The 26,325-nt window shown below is 53.4% G+C and overlaps 3 protein-coding genes across 7 annotated transcripts; 2 read left to right on the forward strand and 1 right to left on the reverse strand.

The window, feature by feature from the left end:
• The first annotated feature begins 662 nt into the window (after window positions 1-662).
• On the forward strand, window positions 663-8,638 carry LOC311152495 (GDNF-inducible zinc finger protein 1-like). Of its 5 annotated transcripts, none has more exons than XM_084203650.1 (8): window positions 663-735; window positions 967-1,083; window positions 2,578-3,486; window positions 4,065-4,925; window positions 5,780-5,874; window positions 6,402-6,569; window positions 7,059-7,216; window positions 8,126-8,638. In XM_084203650.1, exons 2-8 carry the CDS (start codon window positions 1,022-1,024, stop codon window positions 8,279-8,281), a joined length of 2,409 nt encoding a protein of 802 aa, XP_084059776.1. In that variant the 5' UTR covers window positions 663-735; window positions 967-1,021; the 3' UTR covers window positions 8,282-8,638. The 5 variants fall into 5 exon arrangements, with proteins under 5 accessions (XP_084059776.1, XP_084059778.1, XP_084059775.1 ...); XM_084203652.1 differs by having other exon boundaries at window positions 712-735; window positions 967-1,144; XM_084203649.1 differs by lacking the exon at window positions 663-735 and adding an exon at window positions 746-881.
• On the forward strand, window positions 8,450-16,991 carry GZF1 (GDNF inducible zinc finger protein 1; the record flags this gene model as incomplete). The annotated part of the gene is made up of 7 exons (XM_084202673.1): window positions 8,450-8,488; window positions 8,845-8,924; window positions 9,962-11,359; window positions 13,608-13,702; window positions 14,171-14,338; window positions 14,945-15,102; window positions 15,442-16,991. 7 exons carry the CDS (start codon window positions 8,450-8,452, stop codon window positions 15,751-15,753), a joined length of 2,250 nt encoding a protein of 749 aa, XP_084058799.1. The 3' UTR covers window positions 15,754-16,991.
• A 533-nt stretch (window positions 16,992-17,524) lies between these two features.
• On the reverse strand, window positions 17,525-26,004 carry LOC311151845 (beta-soluble NSF attachment protein). The gene is made up of 11 exons (XM_084202545.1): window positions 25,638-26,004; window positions 23,724-23,803; window positions 23,321-23,437; window positions 22,532-22,578; window positions 22,377-22,454; window positions 21,638-21,693; window positions 21,345-21,429; window positions 20,671-20,775; window positions 20,372-20,440; window positions 20,112-20,162; window positions 17,525-19,141 (listed from the first exon to the last, which is right to left on the reverse strand). The coding sequence occupies exons 1-11, from the start codon at window positions 25,733-25,735 to the stop codon at window positions 19,037-19,039; spliced, it is 891 nt and encodes a 296-aa protein (XP_084058671.1). The 5' UTR covers window positions 25,736-26,004; the 3' UTR covers window positions 17,525-19,036.
• Between the last annotated feature and the right edge of the window lie 321 nt (window positions 26,005-26,325).

The following is a 26,325-nucleotide window of genomic DNA, read 5'->3' on the forward strand; positions in this document are numbered from 1 at the left end:
TCAGGATTGGAAACGTGGATAACACAGATGTCTGCCTTTCCTGATTTATTTTTTTATGAAGGAATTTGTTTTACATTTCCTCAGGGAATTACAGTCATCCAGCATTTTTACAAGCTGTTAAAATGCAAAGACTAAAACCTGCGTTTAAGTGGTGAAAAAATGCTTCAAAAGAGGAATTTATCTTGGAAAAAAAAATTGGAAGTGCTTGGTAATCCACCTTGATATTATTTTATGTGATAACAGACAGGAATATGGGATCACCAGTGGGAAGAAACAGGGAAACCCTGATTTGTCCTAATCCCAGATTTACCCCGCTGAAGTTCAGAGCTTTATAGTGGTATATATAAACACCTCTCTGAACTCTGGCACTGTGAAAAATGTGTACTTTATGACTAGCGTTTTGCAAATATTAAAATTAATATTATATCTCAGTATCTTCACTGGAAGAGCCTGAGGAGCTGCCCCAGCAAACTGAGGACGCGCATCACTGAGGTCATTTAACCTCATAAAACCCGCCTTTTTGAAAGCGTGAAAACACATTATTTCCACAACGGGTGGTTTTGGGAATGTTTCTTTTAGTGGGGGAGGATTGGGGTGGATTTGAGGCTCGCTTTAAAGGTTTTTCTCCCGTTCTGAGGGAAGGCCCTGCCCTCACCCAACATGGCGGCGGCGCTGAGGCCGCCATGGCCGCCATGGCGCTTTCGGGCGGCACCCGGCGGAGGCGGCGGCGGCGGGGTAAGGGCGGGCCGGGGCCGGCAGGGACCCTCGGGATGGAGCCCGGCAGCGCCGGGAATCACGCCCGGGAGCGGCGGGAGCGATGTGAGCTGGCGCTGCCGGGCGGGAGGCGATTCCCGGCTGCTGCCGCCTCCGGAAGCGCACAGGTGACCCCTCGCGTCCCGCAGCGCTGAGCCTCCCGCTGATGGCGAGCGCCGGGATAAACATTCCCTGTGTCCGTTTTCCTCGCAGCGCTTCCCAGACATCTCCGGATCAAAATCTAGTGGCTGCATTCACAACGCAGAAGATGATCCCGGCTGTGCCCGTGGCACGAGGAGCCGGGCAGCGCGGCGGCATTCCCGGAGGACGGTGAGCGGCGGTGCCGGGCCAGCCTCGCATTCCCGGGGGAGGAGCCAGGGGCGTCCCGAAGGTAACGCGGTCCGGGGAAAATCCGAGAGCTCCGTGCTTCAAAAAAAACCCCAAACTTTAGGGCTTTTAGAGGAATTGGGCCGGCAGTTTGCTGGAGAGAGAATGGAAATTTTCTGGAGCACAAATTGAGATTTTTTTTTTTTTTCCTCCAGGGATTTTCCTGGAGGATAGATGGAGATTGGAGGGAGATTGATCCTGAACAATAAATAAAGATGCTCTACAGCATAAATTGAGATTTTTCAGGTGGATAATATAGAAATTTTTCCAGCAGGTAAATGGAGATTTTAAAAATATACAAATATAAATATTTTCCTGGAGATTCAGGCCACTGTTTGACTTTATTTTTTAAAGGAATTGTACCAATTCCAGTTGCACTGATTCCAGTTCCTCATCAGGAACTCCGTAACTGAATTGAAATACGGTTTGAGTTTTGCATCGGTTCTGATGCAATTAAAGTGTCTTTGCAAATAATCTCTTGGATTAATGATGCTTTCTGCAAATCTTGCGCACGTGTGCACATTTTTAAAGTTTTTATTCTCGAACTGCCAGGGAAAAAACTGGAAAGAAGTTACAAACAAATGAGAGGGAAATGGGGATTTTGTTTAAGTCCTTGGAGTGAGTGTTTTGGAGGCTCAAGGATTCGGCAGCACTTTGGAAAACTAAAGATCAGCTTCCAAATGGGAACATAAAATACAAATATCAGGGTTTTTTCGGAAGGAAAAAATGGTGGGAATTGATGGATTTGTGGAAGGATGCTTCAGTTGCTGGGGGGTTTAATCCAGAAGCAGCTGAACTTGGAGATGATCTTGGAATTTATCTCTCCCATCGGGCTCCATGTCAGATCCTGGTGTTAGAGGAGCTCCCGTGGGAGCGTGGATCGGGATCTTATCGCAGATGGGAATCTCGCAAAGGAGCAGCAGGAAATTAGCACGTGCTGCTCTCATTGATTTCTCTAAGCACTGCACACAAACCAGGATTTCCTGCTGGAAAACACGGAGGCAGCAGATGGGCTGGAAGCTCCTGTGGATTTTGGAGCTGAACCTCGGGATCTGCACTGCTTCCAGTGTGCTGTGGTTGTGTCTCCACGTGGGAATAGTTGGCAGGTGTTGGGTTGGGAGTGTTGCAGAGATCCCTGCTGGCTGTGGGAATTACCCAGCAGGAATCTGGATGTCCGCAATCCTTTTCCAACTGAATTTAGGAAGCACTCTTTTTGCCCATATTCCCTCAATTTCCTGCTCCTGGGAGATGGTTTGGTTCCGGTGGTGGTGCTCCATCGAAGGTTGGAGGTCTTTTCCAGTCTCAGTGGTTTTTACAGTTCCACCTGTGAAGGGTGAACAAGGAATTAGGGCATGGAATTCCACTGGGCTTTCCCGGCCATACTTGAATGGAAAGATAGGAAAAATCATTCCAACACTTCTCTGTTTCTTCTGGCAGGATGGAGAAGAAAATCCTGATGAAGTCCAAGGTTGCTGCTCCCAATCTCCTGAGGGCTCTGCATTCCCTGTACCGGCTGGGGCACCTCTGCGACGTGACAGTCCTCACCCAACACCTGGGAATTCAGGAGGAATTCCTGGCTCATAAAGCCGTCCTGGCAGCTTCCAGCAACTACTTTAAGGGGCTTTTCCTGCACCAGGAGATGCTGGACACCCAGAAGTGCACGGTGACTCTGCAGGACATCTACACCGAGGAGTTCACCTCCTTCCTGGAGTTCGTGTACACGGCAGAGGTGGAGATCGAGGCGGGCAAACTCCAGAGGATGAAGGAAATAGCAGAAAGGCTGGAATGCAAGGATTTGCTTGATATCTGTGAGGAAGTGAAGGCAGAGGGCAGGAAGGGCTTGGATTTGAGCCTCCACCTGAAAGGGCAGAGGGATGAAAATAGGGGATCGCAGTGGCCTTGTATCCAGCAAGAGGAGAACCCCAGGAACTCTTCCCAAGTCATGGCAATTCCCATGCAGAGGAAACTTTGGGACAGGCAGAAACATAAGGAGCTGCTGCCAGGCTATGAGCTCATTGAAAGCCAAGCAGGAGGCCTGGAGCAGGAGGCCACAGCTTTTCCAGCTCCAAAATCCAGGCCGGCAAAGCTGCCCAAGTGCAGCAAGCCCCATTCCCCAGCCAGACTGGGTGTGGATATCACCGGCCTGGAAAGCAAGGATGGCCATTCCCTCTGCAGGGGGCAGGAGCGGAAGCGGGAATCCCAGGCGTGTCCCTACTGTGACAAGGCCATCAGCTCCGAGTGCGGCCGGGCCGTGCACATCGGGACACACGCCGGGGACGGGCCCTACCGCTGCCAGCGCTGCCCCGCCAGCTTCGCCCACAGGGCTGCCTACACCTCCCACCTCAGGTACGGCATTCCCGGGAACGCGCTTCCTTGGGATTCCGGGATAAATCGTTCCTGGAGTCCTCCCTGCCTCACTTCCAGAGTTCCTTGGGTCTGACTCGAAGCGTGTTGAAATAGGGATTTCTCACTTGGCCTTGCAGTGCGGATGACTGGATTGAGGTCTCCTAGACGGGCAATTGAGGGAATTTCCCATTGGATTAAGGGGGACTTGTGCAACCAGATTTCTTTGGAATCCTCAGATTTGGGGTTTTAAGTAGGAATTTTGTGTCTCTATCTGGGCATTTAATCTCTATTTCCCTTGGTTTAAATCCATGGCCTGGGAGGAAAAGTTCATCCTACATTCCTGGTCAGGTGAAAAATGCAGATCTTAATGAACTGAGGCATTTTAATTTTAATTATCTTGTCCGACTCTTCCCAAAATATCCCTATTTTCAGGCTTTCCAAATATGCTGGGAATTTCTTAAATGGTGCAAGGAGCAATTCAAAGGAAAGGACTCTTCCCCCAAGGCCTGAATTGGAACAATTAAACAATTAATAAGTTTCAATTAAATTTAATGGAAGTTGTCCTCCATTTTTAACAGGAAAATCCATGAGTCTGGGCAAGAGAGGAAACTCCTGCCTGTCTATTGGATGGTGGTTCCACCCACACATGGCCCAAACCCCACGAGCCGTGACAGAGATCCCAACGGAGGGACTTGGGATGGGACACCGGAAACCTCAGGGTGTGAGGAAGATGCTGGGAATTCATCCGTTGCTGAAGCAGAAAGGAACAAGGAGCAAGAGGAATCCCAGGAAGCTGAAGGAGGGAATGAAGATGAAGGTGGAATGGATGTGAAGGGTGAGGAGCAGGGAGATTATAACACGGGATACTCGGAAATTGAAGGAAGCAGGGATGACGAGGCATGTTCTGAGGAGGAGGAGGAGGAGGATGAAGCCTCAACAGAGAAGGACAGCAAAGAATCTGAACCAGGGTTTAAACTAAAGAAGGCCAGTAAAAGTGTGGCCAACAAGAAATCCATCTACGTGATCCAGTGCGACAAGTGCCAGGAGCAGTTTGTTTCCCGGAAAAAATACGTGGATCACTGCCGGGACGTACACCAGAGCCTGCCTGGCAAGGTGTACCGCTGCGAGGTGTGCAGCAAGGCCTTCGCCAGCTACACCAGCTGGAAGGAGCACCGCGCCTGCGTGCACAGCGAGGAGAGGAGGTTCTCCTGCAGCCTCTGCCAGGCCACCTTCAAGAGGAAGCGGGATGTGAGGACTCACTCCATGCGGAAGCACGAGGGCAGGGCCAAGCGGCCGCTGTGCTCCGTGTGCGGCAAGATCCTGAGCTCCCGCACGGCGCTGGTGTTCCACATGCGCACACACACTGGAGAGAAGCCCTACGAGTGTGGCGTGTGTCACTCCAGGTTTGCTCAGCCTTCCCAGCTCAAGATCCACACCAGGTCAGATTCCAGCCACGCACATTCCTTGCCCCTTAGAGCGGGAACGCGGGGGTATCGGGTTCAGTGGGATCCGTGATTAATTCCCTTACACAAAGGCTTTGGCTCCACGTTGCGTTTCCCATGGTTGGGATTTCGACATGGATACCCTGTCCAAACTTGCAGGGAATATCCGTCATTTGGGACAGGCTCTGAAATCCCACAAAGGCCCTCAGTGATGAAGAGTGAGTCAGGGATCCTGGAGAAACAGATCCTGAGCTGTGCTCGCTCTCAGAGCAAGGAATTGCCATGGGATTTCATCTCCACGTGCAACTCCAAATCTGCGCCACTCAGCTGGAGCTTGATGGGATGAGTTGCTCCCTGGTGGTGTCTGTGTGGATGTGCCCTTTCCCAGGAGAGGGTGAATCATCCCATGGAATTTCCCATCTTTCTCCGAGCAAGATTGATGATAATCCTTTGTCCTGACAGATCAAAATCAGGAATAATTTCGGACGTCATCCTGTTTGGGTTGGAATAAGTTAAGATTACGCTCAGATTTTTCTGATTCTGTGTCATTTTCTGGTACTTTCCCTTTTTTCTCCTTTCCCATGCTCTGAGCTGTCTGGGAAAAAAAGATGGATTTTTTAGGGCCTGAAAGCGATGAAAAGGTAAATTTTAAATGGGAAATTTTAATTTTAAAAGGTAAATTTTAAATGGAAGTTTTACTCCTGGAGCGTAGCAGCTGGAAACACTCGGTTTTCTGAGGGAGTAGAATTTCCTTTTCCCACTACATTTAAAACCCAAGCATCGTTTCAAATCCAGTATTTTTGGGATCAAGACCTAATTAATACTGATCTTTGGTGTTTTCTCTCCATTAGATCCCACACTGGGGAGAAGCCCTACATTTGTGAGGACTGTGGTGCTTCCTTTGCCGACAAAGGAAAACTCACCGGCCACAAAAGGACACACACAGGTGGGAATTCAATATTCCAGGTGGTTTTCCCATGCCTTTCCTGTTTTATTGCTGAAATATGAAATAAATGCCCCCCCCCCCTTTTTTTTTTTTGGACTCATGGAAGAGTATCCAAGTACCAGGAAGGAATTCATAGGGATAGAAGGACTTTTAGCCTGGAGGAAAGGAGACTCTGGAGGGATTTTGTTGCTTTCCACAATTCCCTGAGAGGAGCCAGGTGGAATTTGGGCTCTGCTCCCAAGAGGAATGTCCTCATAGTGGTGCCAGGGGAGGTTCAGGTTGGATATCAGGAAGAATTCCTTCACGGAAAGGGTTATCAGGGATTGGAATGGGATGGAGTCCCCATGCCTGGATGTGCTCAGGGGACAGCTGGATGTGGCACTGGTTGCCGAGGTGGGGATTGGGCACGGTTTGGACTCGATGACCTTGGAGGTCTTTTCCAGCCTGGCTTCTGTGATTTGCAGACTGACTCTGAAGGACAAAATTCCCCTGGGAGAATTCCCAGCGTCCGGTTTCTGTTCCCGCAGGAGAGCGGCTGTTCCGGTGTGACGTGTGCGGGAAGCACTTTGCCACCAACGAGTACCTCAAGTGCCACAAGCGCTGTCACCTGGGAGCCAAACCCTACAGCTGCGAGGTTTGTGGGAAAGCCTTCGGACTCAGGGCCTCCCTGGCCCAGCACAGCAACGTCCATGCAGGTAATTCCAGGGCTGGGAAAAGGAATGGTGGCTTTGCGGTACTTCCCAGTGTGGGTGCGGATGTTCCAGCCCATTGCTGAATTAGGGGATCCCAGAATCACTGAGGATGGAAGAGAGCTCCCAGGTCATCGAGTCCAAGCTGTGCCCAGTCCCCACTGAGTGCCACGTCCAGGCATTCCTTGGACACCTCCAAGGATGGAAATTCCGTTGGGAAGCAGGGCTCATCCTGACCCTGGCTCGTGGGAGCGTTGCGTGGTATCCTAGAAAACTGAGGCCTGGATCATGCAGCTGATAGAATTTGGAGAAGAGGAAGGAGTAGGGTACCCTTGGCAGGTATTGGGAAATATTTACCACGGAATGGTTGGGATTGGAAGGGACCTTAGGGTTCATCTCATTCCACCTGCTTCCACTCTCCCGGGTTGCTCCTTGGGCACTTCCAGGGAAGTGTCCCAAGTGCCCCTAACTCTTTGCTGTCGCTGTCGCTCCCAGAGACCCGTCCCTACTTCTGCGAGCAGTGTGGCAAGGCCTTCACGCAGCAGGGCGCCCTGCGGCGCCACCAGCGCATCCACACTGGCGAGAAGCCCTACAAGTGCCGCGCCTGCGACAGGACCTTCACCGACATGTCCACCCTGCGCCGGCACGCGGCGGTACGGCATCCCCCCGTCCTCACTGCCGCCTCGCAGGGCCGCCCTGGCAGCGGGAATCGCGGGGCCGTGATGGGGATGAGTTTCAGGGCAGGGTGGGGAGCCGCCATCTTAGCGCCGCCATCTTTAATGCCGCCATTTTAGCGCCGCCATCTTAACACCACCATCTTAACGCTGCCATCTTAACGCCGCCATCTTAACGCCACCATCTTAAAGCCGCCATCTTAACACCGCCATCTTAACACTGCCATCCTAAAGCCGCCACCTTCTCCTGGATTTCATGGGGTTTTCCTCCAGCGGCATGGCAGCTCCCGCTGCGGGCTGCCAGTCCTGTCACCTCCCAGCCCCAGGGGAAGAGTCACCGTCGCTGGGAGGGACTGGGTACAGCGCTTGCCGATGGTGGTCATCTCCGAGATTTTTCCGCTAAAAGGTTCCATGGAAGCGTTAGAGGAAGGACTCGGGATTTTTAGATATTTTTTTTTATGGGTTAAGTGCAGAGTCTCCAATGCTTTAACACCACAGTTTATACAACCCTGTGCTGTGCATTAGCGGGAATTCACACATTCCCAGCATTCCGCTGGAAAACGCTGAGCTCGGCTCTTCCCAGAGACCTCCAGGTCCTGGAAGTGACAGCACAGACAGAACAGGAGGTTCCCGTCCAGCTCCAAGTCAATATTTTGCCCGTGTGCTGAAATTCCAGCTGATTTTGGAAGTGTTCCATGGCAGCAGAGCCAGAAATTCAGCACGGATTTGGCAAAAGAACCTTGTTTGTGTTTGAGTTGAGACTTGGAGCGCAGGATCATGGAGTTGTCCCAGGATTGTTGGATTTAGCTCTGGGTGAAGTTAAACATTTGGCAGTTAAAAATCAGGTCTAATTGTTTTCCTGTCCCCCTCCCTTTTTTTTTTCCCCAGATCCATGACCGGAATGCTCACTGGAGAAGCTTCTTGATCGACCTCACCCAGAAGAAAGACCACAACTGGTCCAAAATAGAGACGTTAGCGGAAGCGCATCCGGGAGGAGATCCCGTGCCGGAAATTTGGTCGGTTGGCCACGGGAAACTTTTATAAACCAGGAAGTGCTAAAGCAGCGGCAGCACAGTTGACACCTGGGCTTGGGGACACTGGGGACACTGACCCCTCCCTTTTGTACTTCTAAAGTCAGGTTTAGACCCAAAAATGGGTGGTCAGAGGCAGAATGGTGGGAGTTGTCCTTTGGAATGCAGGGAATCATTCCCAATGGTCGCTGCAGCTGCCTCGGGAGCTGCACTGCTGGTGGTAAAGGGGTAATTCCTCATGAGGGTATTTATTCCACCGCAATGTTTGCATCTGTCCAGAGGTTTGTTTTTCCCCCAAAGCTGTGGGAGCATCCCGTTGGGAATGGGCAGGGCGGGGTGTGTGTTTGTACAAACACAGCGCGGTGCCGCCGCTGTAAATCACCAATTCCTCCTTTAATAAAGCTGCAAGTGGCGCCCAGCCCGTCCCTCCTTCATTCGCCCGGATTTCCCAGGGGAAAACGCCGGGATTTGGGAATGCCAAAACCGCGGGCGGGGTAGGCCGCGTTGCCAAGCAACACCAGGCGCGCCGCGTGACGTCACTTCCGGCGCGCCTCCGCCGGGGTCGTGGCGCGTCAGCGCTTCCGGCCGCGCCCGGGGCTGAGCGGGAGCAGTGGCCGGGAACGGGCCGGGAACAAACCGGGAACGGGCCGGCAGCCGTGAGTGCGGGGGCCAGGGCGGGCTGGCTCCGCCCGCCTTCTTCTTCTCCCCTCTTTCCCCCTTGTTCCCTCCATCTCCTCCCCTTTCTTCCCCTCCTCTTTTTCCCCCTTCTTTTCCCTTCCCTTTTCTTCTCCACCCCTTCCCCTCCTTGTTTCCCCCTCTCCTCTCCGCTTTCCCCCCCCTCGTCTTTTCCCCCACCCCAGCATTCCCATGTGATCCAGGATCCTGTGCAAACGGAGTTGGAAGTAGGCGCTCTGGGGTTCTCGGTGACTTCAGCAGCAGACACCTGGGAATCCTCTCCCCATTCCCCTTTGGGCTGGAGCTTTTTGCCTCTTCCCAGTCAGTTTTGCTTCTGGAAGGGGAGGTGTTCCTGAGAAATGGACAGTGCCCAAATGGATTTAGAGGAGTAGTTGTGAAATAACACGAGAAGTAGTTAAAAATCATTTTACTGGGGTAAAAAAAGTGGCACTTTGGTGTCACTGATTGTTTATAAAGCACTGGGTGAGACATCACGTAATTCCCAGGACATGGAAGGAAATTCCTCAGATTCCAGTAGGAGCAGGGTTAGACTCAACAGGTTCCTCAGAGCACCTTTAAATCCATAGAAATCTGGTTTGTTCTGGGGTTAGAGATTTGGGAAAACACCGTGAAACTTCCACTCTTTTTACAAGCTTTGGAACAGCTTCAAACATTCCCAAAAATAGGGCCCGATTGGAAATGGGCCTCCCAAATGTGCAGGTTGTGAGTCCATTTTGAGGAACTCCCATCGCTTTGGGGATTTCCAGTGTGTGAGAACAATTATCCATCACATAAGAGCTTGGAATTTTACGTGGAAGGCATTTTCAGGTGGGTTTTTAGGACAGCAGTGAACTTTTGCTTAATCTTGCCTTCCTTTTATTATTGCCTGGTGAGGCCAGGAATCATTCCTTAGTTCCAGGTACCAGCTCTGTTTGCTCCATCCCTACCTATCCCAAAGGGTTTCATGGAAAACTGGGGTTGGGACTGAAGCTCAGATTCACTCCGTGGTTTTCCTCAGGAGCTGCAGATCGCTCCGAGGTCGGATTGAACGACCTCGAAGCTCTTCCCAACCCCAGCGATTCCTGAAACTCCAACAGGGAATCCCGCCGGCTGACGCGGGGCTCTCGTTGGCAGGCAGGAGGAAGATGGAAAGCAACCCCGTCCTGCTGGAATCCAAGTCCTCTCCCATCAACCTGCTGAACGAGATGCAGCAGCTGCGGCTGCTGGGCCACCTGTGCGACGTGACGGTCAGCGTGGAGTACCAGGGCGTCCGCGCCGAGTTCCCGGCGCACAAGGCCGTGCTGGCCGCCACCAGCAAGTTCTTCAAGGAGGTTTTCCTCAACGAGGAGCCCGTGGACGGCCCCCACAGCAACGTCTTCCTCAACGAGGTGCAGGTGGCGGATTTCGCCTCCTTCCTGGAGTTCGTCTACACGGCGCGCGTGGAGGTGGAGGAGGACAGGGTGCAGCGCATGCTGGAGATCGCCGAGAAGCTCAAGTGCCTGGATCTCTCCGAGACTTGCTTCCAGCTGAAGAAGCAGATGCTGGAGTCCGTGCTGCTGGAGCTGCAGAACTTCTCGGAGTCGCAGAATTCCGAGGAGGAGGGCGCCGCCCGCCCCGGCGCCGTGCCCGCAGCCAAGGCCGAGCGGGACTCTCCGGATTGTTCCGGCGCCGCGCCCGGCCGCGGAGCGTCTCCCGAGGGGCCGGCTGCCAAGTCCAAGGAGAAGACGGACAAAAAGAAGGAAGTGCTGAAGGCTCCTTACGCCAAGATCCGCAGGGCGAGCGGGCGGCTGGCCGGCAGGAAGGTGTTCGTGGAGATCCCCAAGAAAAAGTACACCCGGAGGCTGCGGGAGCAGCAGCGGAATGCCGAGGAGGAAAAGCAGCCCAAGGGCGAGGAGGGAGAGCGGGAGCAGGAGGAGAACTCCGGCAAACCCGAGGGGGCGGCCTCCCCGGAGAACCCCGCCAAGGGCGAGGGGGAGGACAGAAAGAAGCGCGGCGGCGCCTTCAAGTGCGGCACGTGCCAGAAGGAGTTCCTGTACGAGAAGAGCTTCCTGAAGCACATCCAGCAGAGCCACGGGATCGCCTCGGCGCTGGAGTTCCGCTGCGAGACGTGCGCGCAGACCTTCGCCAACCGCTGCAACCTGCGCAGCCACCAGCGGCACGTGCACAGCAGCGAGCGCCGCTTCCCCTGCGAGCTCTGCGCCAAGCGCTTCAAGAGGAAGAAGGACGTCAAGAGGCACGTGCTGCAGGTGCACGAGGGCGGCGGCGAGCGCCACCAGTGCCACCAGTGCGGCAAGGGGCTCAGCTCCAGGACGGCGCTGCGGCTGCACGAGAGGACGCACACGGGGCACAAGCCCTACGGCTGCCCCGAGTGCCAGGCCAAGTTCTCCCAGCCCTCGGCGCTGAAGACGCACATGAGGTAGGAGCCGCTCTCCCCGCGCCCGAGGGGCCGCCCTCAGGGCCTCTCCAATCCCTGTTTTCTCCTCATGTGGGGTCCCGCTCTCAGGGCCTCCCGAATCCCTGTTTTCTCCTTATATGGGGCGCAGTCCTCAGGGCCTCACAAATCCCTGTTTTTTCTTCCTATGGGGTGCAGCCCTCAGGGGCTACCCAGTCCCTGTTTTCTCCTTGTGTGGGTGCCGCCATCAGGGCCTCACAAATCCCTGTTTTCTCCTCATAGGCACTCCAGTCCTCAGGGCCTCACAAATCCCTGTTTTCTCCTCATAGGCACTCCAGTCCTCAGGGCCTCCCAAATCCCTGTTTTCTCCTCATATAGGGTGCAGTCCTCAGGGCCTCCCCAATCCCTGTTTTCTCCTTGTGTGGGTGCAGCTCTTAGGGCCTCACAAATCCCTGTTTTCTCTTCCTATGGGGTGCAGCCTTCAGAGCCTCCCAAATCCCTGTTTTCTTTTTCAGGGACTCCCAGTTCCCTGTTTTCTCTTTCAGGGCCTCCCAAATCCCTGTTTTCATGTGGGGGGCAGGCCTCAGGGCCTCCCAAATCCCTGTTTTCTCCTGATACAGCATCCAGCCCTCAGGATCTCCGAAATCCCTGTTTTTAACTCATATAGGTTGCAGCCTTCAGAGCCTCCCTAATCCCTGTTTTCTCCTCAGCCAGGGTCCAGTCCTCAGGGCCTCCCAGATCCCTGTTTTTATGTAGGGTGCAGCCCTTGGGATGTCCCAAATCCCTGTTTTCATGTGGGGTGCACCAATCCTTGTTTTTTCTTTCAGGGCCTCTCAAATCCCTCTTCTCTCCTGATACAAGATTCAGCCCTCAGGGTCTCCCAAATCCCTGTTTTCATGTAGGCCTCAGGGCCTCCCAGATCCCTGTTTTCTCTTTCAGGGCCTCCCAAATCCTGTATTTCATATGGGGTGCAGCCCTCAGAGCCTCCCCAGTCCCTGTTTTCTCTCTCAGGCTTCCCAAATCCCTGTTTTCTCCTCATATCCCACATGGGCCAGGCCTGTGCTGCGGTGAAATCCAGGTGGGATTCCTCCAGCACATCCTTAGGCTCAATACAAAGACAAGTGTGGAAATATTTGGGAAGCATTTGGCAGGGTTTTCAATAGGAAAATGACGGATTTGGGGGCGAAGTATGGAAAACAATGGATCTGGGAACAGGAGGAGGTGGCGCGTTGCCGATGTCACCCACACGGAGCTGGGTTTTATCTGTCCCAGGGAAAAAAATCACCTCTGAGGGGTTTTAACCTGATTTTGTCAGTATTTTATCTACCTCAGGGCATTTTGATAAGGGAAAAATCATCCCTGAGGGGTTTTAACCTGATTTTATCCATTTTATCTTTCTGAGGGCATTTTTATCCGGGCAGAAGTAGATTCTGAGGGGTTTAGCCTAATTGTATCCCTTTTTTTATCTGCCTCGGGGCAGAGCCCTTTTCAGGAGGGCAAAAATCATCTCTGAGGGGGTTAACCTGATTTTCTCAGCTATTTTATCTGTCCCAGGGTGTTTTTATAAGGGTAAAAATCATTTTTTACCCTGAAATTAAACCTGATTTTATCAGTTGTTGCATGTGTCTCAGAGCAGACATTTTGATCAGGGCAAAAAATCCTCTCTGAGGGGTTGAGCCTGATTTTATCAGTTTTATTTTTCTGAAGGTGTTTTTTTCAGGGCAGAAATTAACTCTGAGGGGCTTGAACCTGATCTTATCAGTCATTTTACCTTGTCTCATGACAGAGACATTTTATCAGAGTAAGATCTTCTCTGAGGAGTTTGACCTGATTTTATCACTTATTTTATCTGTCTTCGTCCAGAGACATTTTTATGAGGGAAAAAAATCCTCTCTGAGGGTTTAAAACTGATTTTTTTCTGTTCCCAGAGGCCTTTCAGGAATTTTGGACGCTGGAAACTCAACGCTGCCTTAATTTGGTTGTGGTGGCAGCCGGTGGTGGGGATTTCTCATCCTTGGGGATATATTTTGCCACATGGATGTATCTCTCCAGAAAAAGCAGCCATCCCAACCCCCTGAGAAGCTTTCCCTCACATCCCAAAGGATTTGGCACCACAACCTGGAGAGAATTTTCTGAATTTGGCTGCATTTCACCTTGAAAAATTCCCTTTGACTGTGACATTTTTGGATGTGGGTGTTTACCCAGCAGTAAGGATCAATGGGAACGAGGGAAAGGCTCATCCTGGAGTTCCAACATTCCTTTTTCCTTGCAGGATCCACACGGGGGAGAAGCCCTTTGTGTGTGATGAGTGTGGGGCCCGCTTCACCCAGAACCACATGCTCATCTACCACAGGCGCTGCCACACAGGTGAGGCTGGAAAACTGGGAAAATCCAATCCCAAACATTCCAGGGAAAATGCTGCCTTCAGAAAATGCTTTTTGTCCGCATTTTTATGGATAAAACGAGATATGGTTGTCTCTTAGGTGGGATTTTCCTGAGGAAGGTTCCCAAGGATATCCTGTGATTTGAAGCTGAGGGAGGGTTGATTTAAATTGGATTTTGGGAAGAAATTCCTCCCTGTGAGAGTGGTGAGGCCCTGGAACAGTTTTCCTAAAGAAGCTGTGGATTCCCCATCCCTGGAATTGTTCCAGGCCAGGCTGGGAATGGCTTGGAGCACCCTGGGACAAGGGAAGGTGTCCCTGCCCATGGAATGGTTTGGAACTGGGTGACCTTGAAATGTCCTCACAGGGAGGACACGCTCCGGAGTTTCTGTGGGATATTTAAGAGCATCCCCAGAGCTCTGCTGGTTTAACCCTCCTTTTCCCCCTTTTTTAGGAGAAAGGCCTTTCATGTGTGAAACTTGTGGGAAGAGCTTTGCCTCCAAGGAGTACTTGAAACACCACAACCGGATCCACACGGGATCCAAGCCCTTCAAATGCGAGGTTTGCCTCCGGACCTTTGCCCAGAGGAATTCCCTGTACCAGCACATCAAAGTCCACACAGGTAGGATGTGTCCCTTTTCTTGGATACACAGGTAGGATGTGCTCCTTTTCTTGGATACACACCCTCCTCACCACTGCAATATTCCAGCAAGGAATTCTCAGCCAGGTTTTCCCCCGTGTGCACTGCTTGATGTCTCATGTTCTCCACTAGTCTAGAGTGACGGCAATTCCCTGGAATGCCTCCACAGGCTGAGGATCACTGGTGATGGAGAGCTCTGGTATAGCTCTGAAGGTTTATCCAGGGAAGGAGGAAAATGGGATATCTCTCCAAACAGGGAGTTTGTGGTGTCTTCAGAGTGATCCCGAGGCTCAGGGGAGTGGCTCAGGGGTTCTTGCTCAGAGAAGAGTGAATAAGGGGGAGGAATACTTGGATTATGGGCAGGACTTGAGTCTCTAATGGCAAATCCATGGAAAACCAGAGCGGCAGCACATCTTTACGGGGCTGGGAGGAGCTCGCTGCCTCCAGACGGGTCGCAGTGTGACATTTGCACCAGCAGGATGTTTTCCCTGACCATTCCCTGTCAGCCAGGGCTTGCTGGGCACTCCCGAGGCACAGCAGCTCTGCTCTGCCCGCGTTCCCAGCCTGTCTCCCATGCCGCATTCCCAGGGGAGCGGCCGTACTGCTGTGACCAGTGTGGGAAGCAGTTCACGCAGCTGAACGCGCTGCAGCGGCACCACCGCATCCACACCGGCGAGAAGCCCTTCATGTGCAACGCCTGCGGCAGGACCTTCACCGACAAGTCCACGCTGCGCCGGCACACCTCGGTACGCTCCCTCCCGCAGCCAGCTGGGCTGGCGGCAAGGAATTGCTCCCTGGGACGCTGGGAAGGCCCTGGCACGGTTGTCCCAGGAAACCTGTGGGTGCTGGGTTCCTGGAATTGTTAAAAACCAGGTTGGACGGGGCTTGGAGCAGCCTGAGATGGGGGAAGGTGTTCCTGTGCGTGGCAGGGAGTGGAACTGGATCATCTTTACGGTCCAGTCTTCCAACCCAAACCATTCCATGACTCCATAAACCTTTTCTACCAACATCAAATACAAGCTTGATCCAAACTTTTCCTTGTCATCCCGTATCCAACCTTCTCTCTCCTGGTTATTCCTTTGCAGATCCATGATAAAAATACCCCCTGGAAGTCCTTCCTCGTCATCGTGGAAGGAGCCGCAAAGAATGACGAGGGGCACAAAACGGAGCTTCCTGATGAGGAATACGAGGTGTCCCCCAAAATCCCAGAAAAGCTGCTGTCCTTCCCAGAGAACAGCCCCTACCAGAGCCTGGCAGCAGTCCCGGGAAGCGGGAATTCCAGCACGGACTGTAAGGCCTCTGGAGCACAGGAGTCCCTGCTGGGAGAACTCACCGTGCTCCACACGCAGACGGACTCTGGGCAGCCCCAGCTCCATGCCCTGGTGAACATGGAATAATTCGGGATTGCCTCCTGCTCCTTAGGCTGCACCCCTTGTACAGTCCTTGGCCTGAGGGAGGCTGGTGGTGGGAAGCTGGGAAGGAGTGGGTTTCCAGCTTTCCTCTGGAAATTCCTTCCCCAGCTCCATCTCCTGATGGTTGGGCCGGGTGGCACCACACCAGGGAATTTGTGGGAGTTGAACCCCTAGGAATTCAGGGGGTGGCTCAGGTACCTTGGTGGTGCAGGTTTGTTTTCCAGGGAATTCAATGCCACATGGACAATCAGGAGAACTGATGTTTCTCTATGACATTCGCTGCGTTTTCCCCAGTGGAATTTCATCCAGGAGAAGTCTGGCTAAATTTGCTTTTCAGGAAATGTTGGTTTCTCTCTGCTTTTGCCAAAGATCCCAAAGAGTGGGAGCAGCTTGGGAGTTTCATTCCAGGAGTTTGGAGTCTCTGAGCAGCAAAAAGGGGCAGGTGGCAGCCAAGTGCTACTTCCTTGGTTTTACAATTGCAGGGAAACTGGAGCAGTCTGGCGCTTGGATCCTGTCACTTCTCACCTTCCAGCTGCTCCAGCTCCCATGGAATTGGGCGCTTAGGAGAACAGAACATCTCCTAGAAGAAAGTCTGTGAAAAGGAGCTGTGCTGGAAGGGGCTCAGTTCAGAGGCTTTTCCTGCTCCATTTTAGTGGAATAGGATTTGTGGGATTTCCCCTGGGCAGGGAAGGAGCCTTGGAGTGTTGTTCCATCTGGGCTGCCTCCTGTTTTTTCACAACAGCAGCTCACTGTGCTATGGTTTAAGGCTTCAAGCCTTGGGATGGGCTTCCCAGTGTAAAAACCCACAGCTTTTTCCATTTTTTTCCCATTTCTTTGCCTGTTCTTGTAGTATTCCCACAGCAGTTCCTCAGCTGAAGCTCTGAGCAGAACTTTGGGAAAGGTAAGCACAATCCAGCCTGGTGAGATCCAGCAGCAATAAAGACACCCACCCCACCCCCCCCCCCCAACCTGTGGCACAGAGCTATTTTTTGGGATAAAGGGATGGCGGAGAGGTTCCCATGGAATTCTAAGCTAGAAAAAAGGGATTTTTTTGTACCAGAGGACGTTTCCAAGAGGTTATATTTGAGATATTTATTCCTGCTGGAGCTCAGTTATTCCCAATGGAAGGAAAGGGATTGTAGATATATTTAAGGGCTGAGCACTTGGACCTGGAGCCGGGGAATGTTTTGTACTCTGTGAACATACGGAAGTGAGTTACTTGTTTGAGCTGTTCCTATTAAAATATGGAATATGGAGACCTCCCAGTGACTCAGTTATATCCAGTGGGACACTTTGGGATATTGACAGGCTTGGAAAGCTCACCTGGAGAAGATAGGGTTCCCTGGAAACCTCAGAAGGGGCCTGCAAGGAAAAGTGGGAGGGATTCTTCATCAGGAACTATAGTGACAGGACAAGAGGGAGGGAATGGCTTCCCAGTGACAGAGGGGGAATTGGGGAATTCAGGCAGGTTATTGGGAAGGAATTCTTCCCTGGGAGGATGGGGAGGGGCCCTGAAAGAGTTTTCCCAGAGAATCTGTGGCTGCCCCATCCCTGGAAGTATTCACGGGGCTTGGAGCAAGCCAGGATAGTGGAAGGTGTCCCTGGACCAGGATGAGCTTTAAGGTCCCTTCCCACCCATACCATTCCCTGATTCCAAACAGGAATTGAAGGCATCACACCCCCTCCCAGCTTCCATCCTCCCACCATTCTCCAGCCTTTTGAGTTTTCCAGAAGAACCACTTTTCCCTCCTTCCATCCATGATTTTCACTTTATTCATGTACAGAGTCACACCAAACATGATATTCTTGCTAAGGCCATTTCCTTGAATAAGTTTTCCAAGAGTGATGGAGGTGGGGCGGGAATACAGCGGGAGTGGCAGAATTGTCACCTGGGAACCGTCACAATTCACCATGGATACAGCAGAGGACATGCTGGAGCTACTCACACACAACTACCAGGTGTAGGGATGGAGTAACAGCCCTCCTGCTCCTCCTGTCCTACAACACCGACACAGGGAACGGCAACAGAACCGAAAAAACACCGGGAAAAGTGGAGCCTCCCAAGCTGTGCTTCCCCTCATCCCGGCTCCCACAGTGCTGGACGCCTGATAAAGCCATTCCTAAGGGTGGGAATGGATGAACTCTGTGCTTCCAAGCCTGGAGCTGGGGATTACCCCCCTGCTGCCTCCCAGGCCAGAGCTTTTCCATCTGGTTGGGATATTTGGGATGAACACAAGGACCTGTGGGAAACAGAGATCAGGAAGGGTGGGAAAACACCAAACCATGGAGAATTTGGCATGGATCAGGATTTTTGGTTTTCAGAACTTTAGAGCCCAACGAGCCAAGCTCTGTCCAAAGCCCAACATTCCAACGTGACTTCTTCCAGAGGAAAGAGGGGCTGGGGCTGCCTGGAGCCTCCAGAACAGCCCTTAATTAATGACTTCACTCTTCCCAAAGAGTGACAAATTGCACTAGCTCCCGGCACCTCCAATGCATCCTGGAAAAACCAGGCAGCTCAATCCTCTCTCCTTAACAACACGCCCATCAATTCCTGCAGGAATTTTTCAACTTTTCCCAAGCAAACTGCCCCCCTGCCACCGAAATTCCAACAAGGCTCCTGTGGGATCCACACCCGCGTGCAGCTGACGGGTCAGAATTTAGGGATTGTGCCCGGCACACGCAGAGGGTGAGGTACAGAAATAGATCCTTCCTCAGGTGGAATTATTTGGAAGTGGAGGGATGGGATGCACCACAAACTAAAGTGGAAAATCAATCCAAGAAAGATGGAAACCACCCAGGACCTAGAGCTGACACCGATCCTAGGCTCCTGGAATGCCTATGGCGTGGTGGGGGTGTGCAGGATATTCCCAATTCCCAAAGCCTCTGCCTAGCACCACTTCCAGATGCCCAAATCCAAGTGTATCCAACACTTGAGAACAGGAAAATGGGAACACAACGGGCTGGAAGCGCTTATTGGTACTGTGCTGGCCTGGATGGAATATTTACATGCTGGAATCAACGGAACAGCAGGAAAACCGGGAGCTGCGAGTGCAGGCACCGGGATGGGCGGGACCAAACCCCAGGAGGAGAAGGAGGAATCCCGCTCCAAGGGCTTCTCTCGCCTGGCATCCGCCCGGAGCGTCACCACAGAGCGGGGGCTAAAGAAACACAGTGAGCCATGGGAGTGGGAAGCGACGAAAGAAAGCGCGGGATTGGGTCGGGAATTCCCGAAAAGTCCTCGGCTGGAGGCGGGAAGGGCCCGCGGGCGTCACTTGAGGTCGCCGTCGCCCTCGCCCTGGATGGTTTTCTTGATGCGCAGCAGCATCGTGGTGAGCCACTGATCCAGCCGCGAGATGGAGTCGAATTCCTTCACCTAGCACCGGCAAAAACGTGGATCAGGGAGCGGGAAAGGGGATGAGGCGGGAATGCGGCGGGGATGGGAGGGAGGTGGCAGACAGGGGCTCGTCCTGGGAATAAAGGGGAGGGAAAAAGAAGAGAAAAGGGAGGGGGGATGCAAAGAAGGACAATAAAGGGAAAGGGGGGAAAAACAAGGGGAAAAGGAAAAAAGGGGAAAGGGAGGAGAAAATAAGGGAAAAAAGGGGAAGCAAGGGCAAAGGGGAAGCAAGGGCAAAGGTGAAACAAGGGCAAAAGCAAAACAAGGGGAAGAGGGGAAAAATGGAAGGGTGGAAAAGGGGAAGAGAGGATAAAGGGGAAGAAGAGTAAAAGAGGAAGAGGAGAAAGGGAAAGGGGAAGAAAGAAACCAAGGGGAAAGGAGGGGGGAACAAGAGGGGAAAAAAACAAGGAGAAAGGGGGGAAAAATGCAAGGGGAAAGTGGGGAAAAAACAAGGGAAAGGGAAAAACAGGAAGGAAGGAAAGGGAAAGGAAAAAGGAGGGGAAAGGAAAAACGGGGACTAGAAAGGAAGAAGAGAAAGAAAGAGGGGAGAGGGAAAAAGGGAAGGGGCTGAAAAGGAGGAAGGGCAAAAAAAAAGGAGAAGTGGGGGGAAAAAGAGGGAAAGCAGAGGAAAAAAAAAGGGAATGGAGGGGAAAAAAAATAAACAAGGAAAAAAGGGAAAAGGCACAGGGCCACGGTCCAGAGAAAAGTCTCTCCAAACCCAACCTGAGCTCTTTAAGCTCCTGTCAAACACCAAGGGAGCCAGAGCAAACCCAGGCAGGATCTGAACTCTCCATGAAAACCCAGGAATGTCAAAGGAGGAAGCTGGGACCTTGCTGGAGCAGCTGTCCCTGGCCCCTCTCTGCAGGTTCCCAAACACTGAACAGGGCACAGGCATCCCAAAAAAGAGAAGGAAGAAGCAGCATTCCCAAGTGAACCCATGGGTACTCACAGCCTCGGTGTAGGCCTCGCTGTTCTGCTCCTCATGAGCTTCCAGCAGTTTCTGGGAAAACACCAGGAAAATTAGGGAATGCTCTATTCCTGCATGTTCCCACTCTGGCACCTCATCCCAGGGAACAGAGACCATGAAAAGCACCCACCACAAACAGGGCTCTGGGCCAAACCCAGAGAAAAGTGAGGCTGATGTCCTCTAAAATGCTGGGATAAAGGAGAAAACCCCTGGAAAAGTGGGAAATCCTCCTGGTTACTCACTTTCAATAGCTTGCATTCCCGGGAATCTGTGAAAGCCGGGAACATTTCTTCGTATTTCTCCAGCGCAAGCTGGAAGAGAAGAAAGATCCCTTCACACACCATTCCTATTTTTTCCCCAGGATTTGCCTTCCCATCCTCAAACTTGGGAAAGTATCCACTAAGAATCCAGTGGCACATCAAGAATTCCAGGCACTGCTGAGGAGGGATCAGGGATTTTGGGGTAATAGCTGTGAGCCCACTGAGCTTCTCCCAGCTGGCTGAGCTGGTGAGGAGGAATTGGGAATTCTGGGATAACTGACCTTGGCATTCAGCTCATCCACGATGAAGTGGCACAGGGCAGCTTTGAAGAAATATTCTTTGGCGCTGTACTTGAGCAAAGGGTTATCCATCGTGTTTGTTCCCACCTGGACAAAAAAACATGGAAAAAAGGGGCAGGAAAGGAAAGCCTGGATGAAACCAATTCATATTCCGCCCTGAGCCAGAGGGCTGGGAATAAAAGGCATGGAAAAAATGCCAAAAAGCTGTTAGGAAGCAGGGGGGTTTTGAACTCATCCCAAGGGAAGTTAGATCCCACCAGGCTGATCCTTGGTTGATGAGGAAATGGAAAAAAATCCATTTGGGAAAAAGCTGCTCCAGGATTAACCCTCTGGAAGCACCAAGCAGCCCTGTTGGTATTTGCAGGTAAATGTCCAACAGAAGGCAGAGTTGATAAATCCACGAGGGAATTTTCTGCCAAAGGGAGTTGTAAATACATTCAAAGGGGAATTTTTACGGATTTCTCCCAACCTTTTCCTGTAAACACTGAAACATGGATGTGGCACATGGGGACACTTGGCCATGCGGGGGGAACAGCGGGACTCTGACCTCAGAGAGCTTTTCCAGCCTAAACAATTCCCTGATTCAGGCAGTTTGCAAACCCCTGAGCCCTCTTCCTTGGGAAGAAGTGCTATTCCCATGGGATGTGGCTCCTGACCTGCTCGTAGATCTCGATGGCTTTCTGGTACTGCTCCAGCTGCGCCGCGTAGGCCGCCACCTTCAGCAGACACTTGTTGGCTGAGCTGCAACCACATCCCAAAAATCAGGCCCTGAATCCCAGGAATTCACCAGCCCACGCCCCAGCACCCCTTCCCAGAGAGAGAAGCGGCAACCCACAGCTGGGATTTAGAAGAATTCTCTTGGAACAGCCCAAATTAGAAGTGTGCTGGTTGTGGGAGTGTCTGGGATGGATCCCTGTTCCAGCCCTTCCCACTGATCCCAAGGACTTGCCTGTTGGATTCCTCTCCCTTGTAGTAATCCGCAGCCTGCTCGTAGTGTGCAATGGCCTGGGGACAGAAATGTGGGATCAGTCATCCCGGGATGAAGCACCATCCCAGGGAACAGCACCAACATTCAGGGAGAGAGATGGGATCCAATGGAGTGGAGCCAAGGAGGGAAATCCTTGCCTGGAAAATAACCCCTAAATCCCATCCAGTTTTGTCCTGCAAAATCGCAGCAGAGATCTGCAGTGGGATTCCTGCTCAGGGAGTTTGGAAGTGGGAACAAGGGAAGCAGTGCTGAAGGGGGAATTAAAAGTGACTAAAATGGCTCGTGACACTCCCAAAGAGCTTTTCCAGTGGGAAACACCGAGGTGGATTCTCACTGGAGTGTTCAGCCAGTGCTGCTGGCACAGGGACACACCAGAGACTTGGGATTGCTCCATGAAAGCCTCCAGGCTGGGAAAAACACCAACTCCAGTTCAGGGCTGGACTGCACTTACACCAGGAATTCTGGTGCTGGATGGGAGAAGGGAATTCTTGAGCTCAGGGCAAGGAAATCCCCGAACGGTTTGGGCTGGAAGGGCCCTCAAAGGTGATCCCCGTCCACTGGGGGGAACAACTCCCACCATCCCAGGCTGCTCCAGCTTGGCCCTGGACACTTCCAGGGATGTGGCAACCACAGGTTTTCCGGGAAAGCCGTGCCAGGGCCGCCAGTGACGTCCCTGACGATGTCACCAAGGCCCCCTCACCTTCTCGATGTCCACCAGCTCGGCCTCGTAGATCTCGGCGATGGTGATGTGGTGCTTGGCGGCGATGGTGAAGCGGCCCTGGGGACGGGAGGGGAGCGGGATGAGGCGCGGCGTTCCCGGGAAGCCGCGCGGCGTTCCCGGGAGCGGGGCCTTACCATGTCCGTGTAGATATCGATGGCTGCGTTTAAGCAGTTGATGGCCTCTGCAGCGTGTGTGAGAGACAACAGCGTCAGCCACGTCCCGCCCCCAGAGCCCACCCGGCACCTGCTCCTGGGAATATCTGCCTGCACAGCAGGCTCTGGAATGACCTCTGCCCCAGCACCCCCAGCAATTCCCAAAGGGAACAAACACCAGGATGACCCAACCCCGAGTTTGCTGTTTGCATCCCCCAGTGGAGCAAATGCCAAGGGATCAACTCCAAAACGTGGCTGTTTTCCAGGGAATCTGGGAGTTTCACCACTCCCAAAGGGTGTTATCCACCCTGAGTTTGTTCCCATGGCTGCTGGGATAATGCTGGTGGGAGATGGGGGATTTGCTTCCAGAGCTAGCTAGGGAAAAGTGGATTGGAGACCTTCCCAAAAATCACAGCCTGGCTGAAAGAATCCCAGATCCTTTATTCTCATCCCAACAAAGGCCAGGACCGGGGAAAGCCTCGGGAACACGGCAAGGCTCCTCCTGCAATCCAGCCCAGTGACTGCCTGAAGCCATTCCTCAGGAAGCCATTCCCTAAAGCCAAGCCAAACCAGGATGGAAGCTGCCAAAATTCCCAACACCCTGCAGCATCCCAAATCCCAAAAAAACCACCAAGAGGAGACGCCAGGATAGCGCTGACCTCCTGCATCATCCCAAAGCACCTCCTGGAAAAGCAGGAATGCGGCCGTGCCAGCAGCGAGCCTTTGGCTGGGAGCAATCCCGCATCCCACTGCCGGGTTCCGCTGCCTTACCTTGCGGATCTGCTTTTTTGTAGGCATTCCCAGCGTCCACAAAGCTGGTGGCTGAGTCGTGCTTGCTCTGGAGCTGCATGTGCAGCTTGGCTGCCTGGCAAAAGGCATTTCCTGCCGCTGGAAAAGAGGGAATACCCATCCCGTCAACCCCGTGAGTGAGTGGGAATGCGCTGCTTCCAGGACCCAGGGAGACTCAGGGATGAGGGCTTCCCAAGCAGGATCACCAGCTGGCATCTTAAAATTCCTCCAAGATCCTTCAGCTCACTCCCTTTGTCCACTCTCCCAGTATTTAAACAGGAATTGCGTGGACACAGAGCCCATTCCCCATGGAATAATTCACAGGAAGATGTTTGGGCGCTCTGGGATCACCCACGCCCCCTCAGATCCCAGGATTTGGACTCACCACTCCAGTTTTTGGCGATCTTGAACATGTTGGCAGCCCTGGTGTACATCTCACAGGCCTCCTCCACACGGGTGTTCCCCCTGGAATGCAGCAGGAATGCTCCTGAGGCCAGGCAGGGAGGGGACGGCTCCAGAGCCAAAACTGGGATTGGGAATTGGGAATCTTGGCCTCTCCAGGCTCTGTGAGGCTGATCCCGCTCCCCATGTGAGAACACTGAAAGGGGAATGCTGGATTTGGGGGCTCTCCCGGAATTCCGAGATGCCAAAGGTTACATTGTTGGTAAGGAAATGTAGATTTTTCATGGAAACCCTGGAGAAAAAAAGAGGATCTGGGGGAATCTGCTTGCTCTCCATAACTCCCTGACAGGAGCCAGGTGGGATCGAGCTCTGCTCCCACAGAAATAAAAGGAATCCCAGAATCCTTAAGGTTGGAAAATCCCTTGAGCCCATGAATCCAACATTCCCCCAAAATCCATGTCCCCAAGTGCCACATCCACACTGCTCTTCAATCAACCTCACAACAGGGATTATTCCATTTTCTTTTCCATCCCCTGGGAATTCTGGCACTTTTCTCCCCTCGCTCTCTCCGTCTGGCAGCTGAGCACAGTCGGTTTGGAAGCACAGGAGGGATTTTTGGATCCCTCCTTGCCCTTGGAAGGCACCTCTGGCACGAGCCAAAGCCAATGGAGGCGGCACCGAGGAATGCTACTCTCGGAGAGGCCTCTGGAACAGGGCAGGTCCCAGCCTTTTAAACCCAAAAAATTAGAAATAAAGGAATAACAGCTCCTGTGCAAGGTGATGGAGCAATTCCAGGAAGAGCCCAAGTGGGAAGAAGGCATTTGGCCGGCACTGGGAGACCTGGACATCCCATCTGCAGGGAAGATGCCAAGAGCCGAGTCACCCCCACCCCCCCACCTTTCCTTCCTCTTTTTTTTTCCCTCCATCTGTTTTTAGCCCTGAAAATTAAAAATTCTTCTCTCAAAATCTCTGCCTGTTCCCTCCAAGGATTTTCAGGAATTTGCCACCCGGATTACGCTCCTGGAGCAGGCCCTGACTGATTAATCTGCCGGAGGCCAGAGAGGAATTTCTATTTAAAACTTGTGGATTTTAGGGCAGCCGCAGCCGATTTTTCCGGGCTGATGGATAAAAACCTCCCGGCCTGCACAGAGCATTGCTCCGGGATTGTTCTTTCCTTAAAAAACGAAAGAAAAGCAGGACTGAGGTGGCCGAGCCCAGCCCGTTTCCAGGCACAGCGAGCCCGGAGCAGCCAGGCCCAGGGAAAAGGACGCTCTGCCATTTTCCGGGATAACGCCGGCCGCAGCCCCGGGGGGCCGGGGTTCCCCGGGATTTCGGGAGAGCCCATCCGTGCCCGGGCGAATCCCGGGGATGCCGGGAGATGATTCCCCCGGGATAAGGCCGGGATGCTGGCGGGGCCGGACGCGGGGAGGGGACAGCAGCCGCAGAGGCCGAGCGCGCCCGTCACATCCCCGTGGCCATGGATGGCCAGGAGGGGCTGCTCCAGGGAATCCGGGATGGGATCGGGATGGGAGCGCTCCGTGCGCCCCCCCCTCCCTGCTCTGGCAGGGATAAGGAAGACGCTAATCCACATTGGGGGGCAGGAGTCAGGAAAAAGGGGGAAGAGGTCGGCAAGGGGAGGATGGAGGAGATGGGAAAGGGGGGCAGGAAACAGGGAAGGGGGCGGATGCAGGAGATGGGGAAGGGAGGGATGCAGGAGATGGGAGGGGGACCAGGGGCTCAGGGAGTGATTCAGGAGCTGGGAATGGGGATGTGAAGGGGGGCAAGAGCTGGAGAGGGGGATCCAGAGCCGAGGAAGCGGGGGGAGATGCAGGAGATGGAAGGGGGGAGCAGGAGGTGGGAAGGGGGATCCGGGCGGGGGGGACGCGGGGCCGCTCACCCGAAGAGCCCCCGCAGGAAGGAGTGCGAGCCCTTGACCCGCTTCTCGGCCTCCGCCATGAGCTGCACGGCCTCCCGCTCCTTGCCGGCGCTGTCCATCGCTCCCGCTTTCCCCGCTCTCCTTCCTCCTCCTCCTCCTCCTCCTCTTCCTCCTCCTCCGCCGCGGCACCGGGAGCGCGGCGGGCGCGTGCGCGGGGCGGGGCGCGCGCAGGATGCGGGATGCGGGATCCGGCGGGATCGGGGATGAGCGGCTCCTCCCGGCGGGCGGGACCCGCGCAGCCGCGGCCCTCGGGCTGTTCCCAGAGCGGGATTCCTTCGGGAGATTAACTCAAAGGACGGCTGCGGGAATGGGAGCGGGATCCCCGCTGGAGGCGGGATCTGTGGCAGATCAGTCCTGGTCCCGAAGGTTATGTGTGTCACTCTCCGAGTTTCCAGGGAATTACCTCACCTGTAACGCAGGCGAGCTGAAGCTCAGATTCCCGGGAGGGAGGCTACACTTCCCTGGGAATATTCCACACTAAGGATAATCAGGAGAAGGGTCACCTGTGTCCTGCCCCCGTTACATGAGCGCACATTTGAGTCATTCAAAAACGCCCCTGGAAGGAGTGAGCCCTGTGCGGGGAAAACTGGGATATTCCTGCCTGATCCCTCCCCTGCGCACCCGGGCCGAGGGAATCCCATAACCGGAA

Source organism: Fringilla coelebs, assembly GCF_963513975.1.
Source record: "Fringilla coelebs genome assembly, chromosome: 3".
NCBI lineage: Eukaryota > Metazoa > Chordata > Aves > Passeriformes > Fringillidae > Fringilla > Fringilla coelebs.

Bases quoted from the DNA above. Each gene is read 5' to 3' on its own strand.
- LOC311151845 (XM_084202545.1), bottom strand. From the start codon at position 25,735: ATGGACAGCGCCGGCAAGGAGCGGGAGGCCGTGCAGCTCATGGCGGAG. The intron at 23,438-23,723 runs GTGAGTCCAAAT...CCTCTTTTCCAG, and splicing joins GATCGCCAAAAACTGGAGTG to CGGCAGGAAATGCCTTTTGC. The intron at 20,776-21,344 runs GTCAGGAGCCAC...TTTTTTGTCCAG, and splicing joins CCATCGAGATCTACGAGCAG to GTGGGAACAAACACGATGGA.
- LOC311152495 (XM_084203648.1), top strand. From the start codon at position 920: ATGGCGAGCGCCGGGATAAACATTCCCTGTGTCCGTTTTCCTCGCAGC. The intron at 3,487-4,064 runs GTACGGCATTCC...CATTTTTAACAG, and splicing joins GCCTACACCTCCCACCTCAG to GAAAATCCATGAGTCTGGGC. The intron at 5,875-6,401 runs GTGGGAATTCAA...CTGTTCCCGCAG, and splicing joins CCACAAAAGGACACACACAG to GAGAGCGGCTGTTCCGGTGT.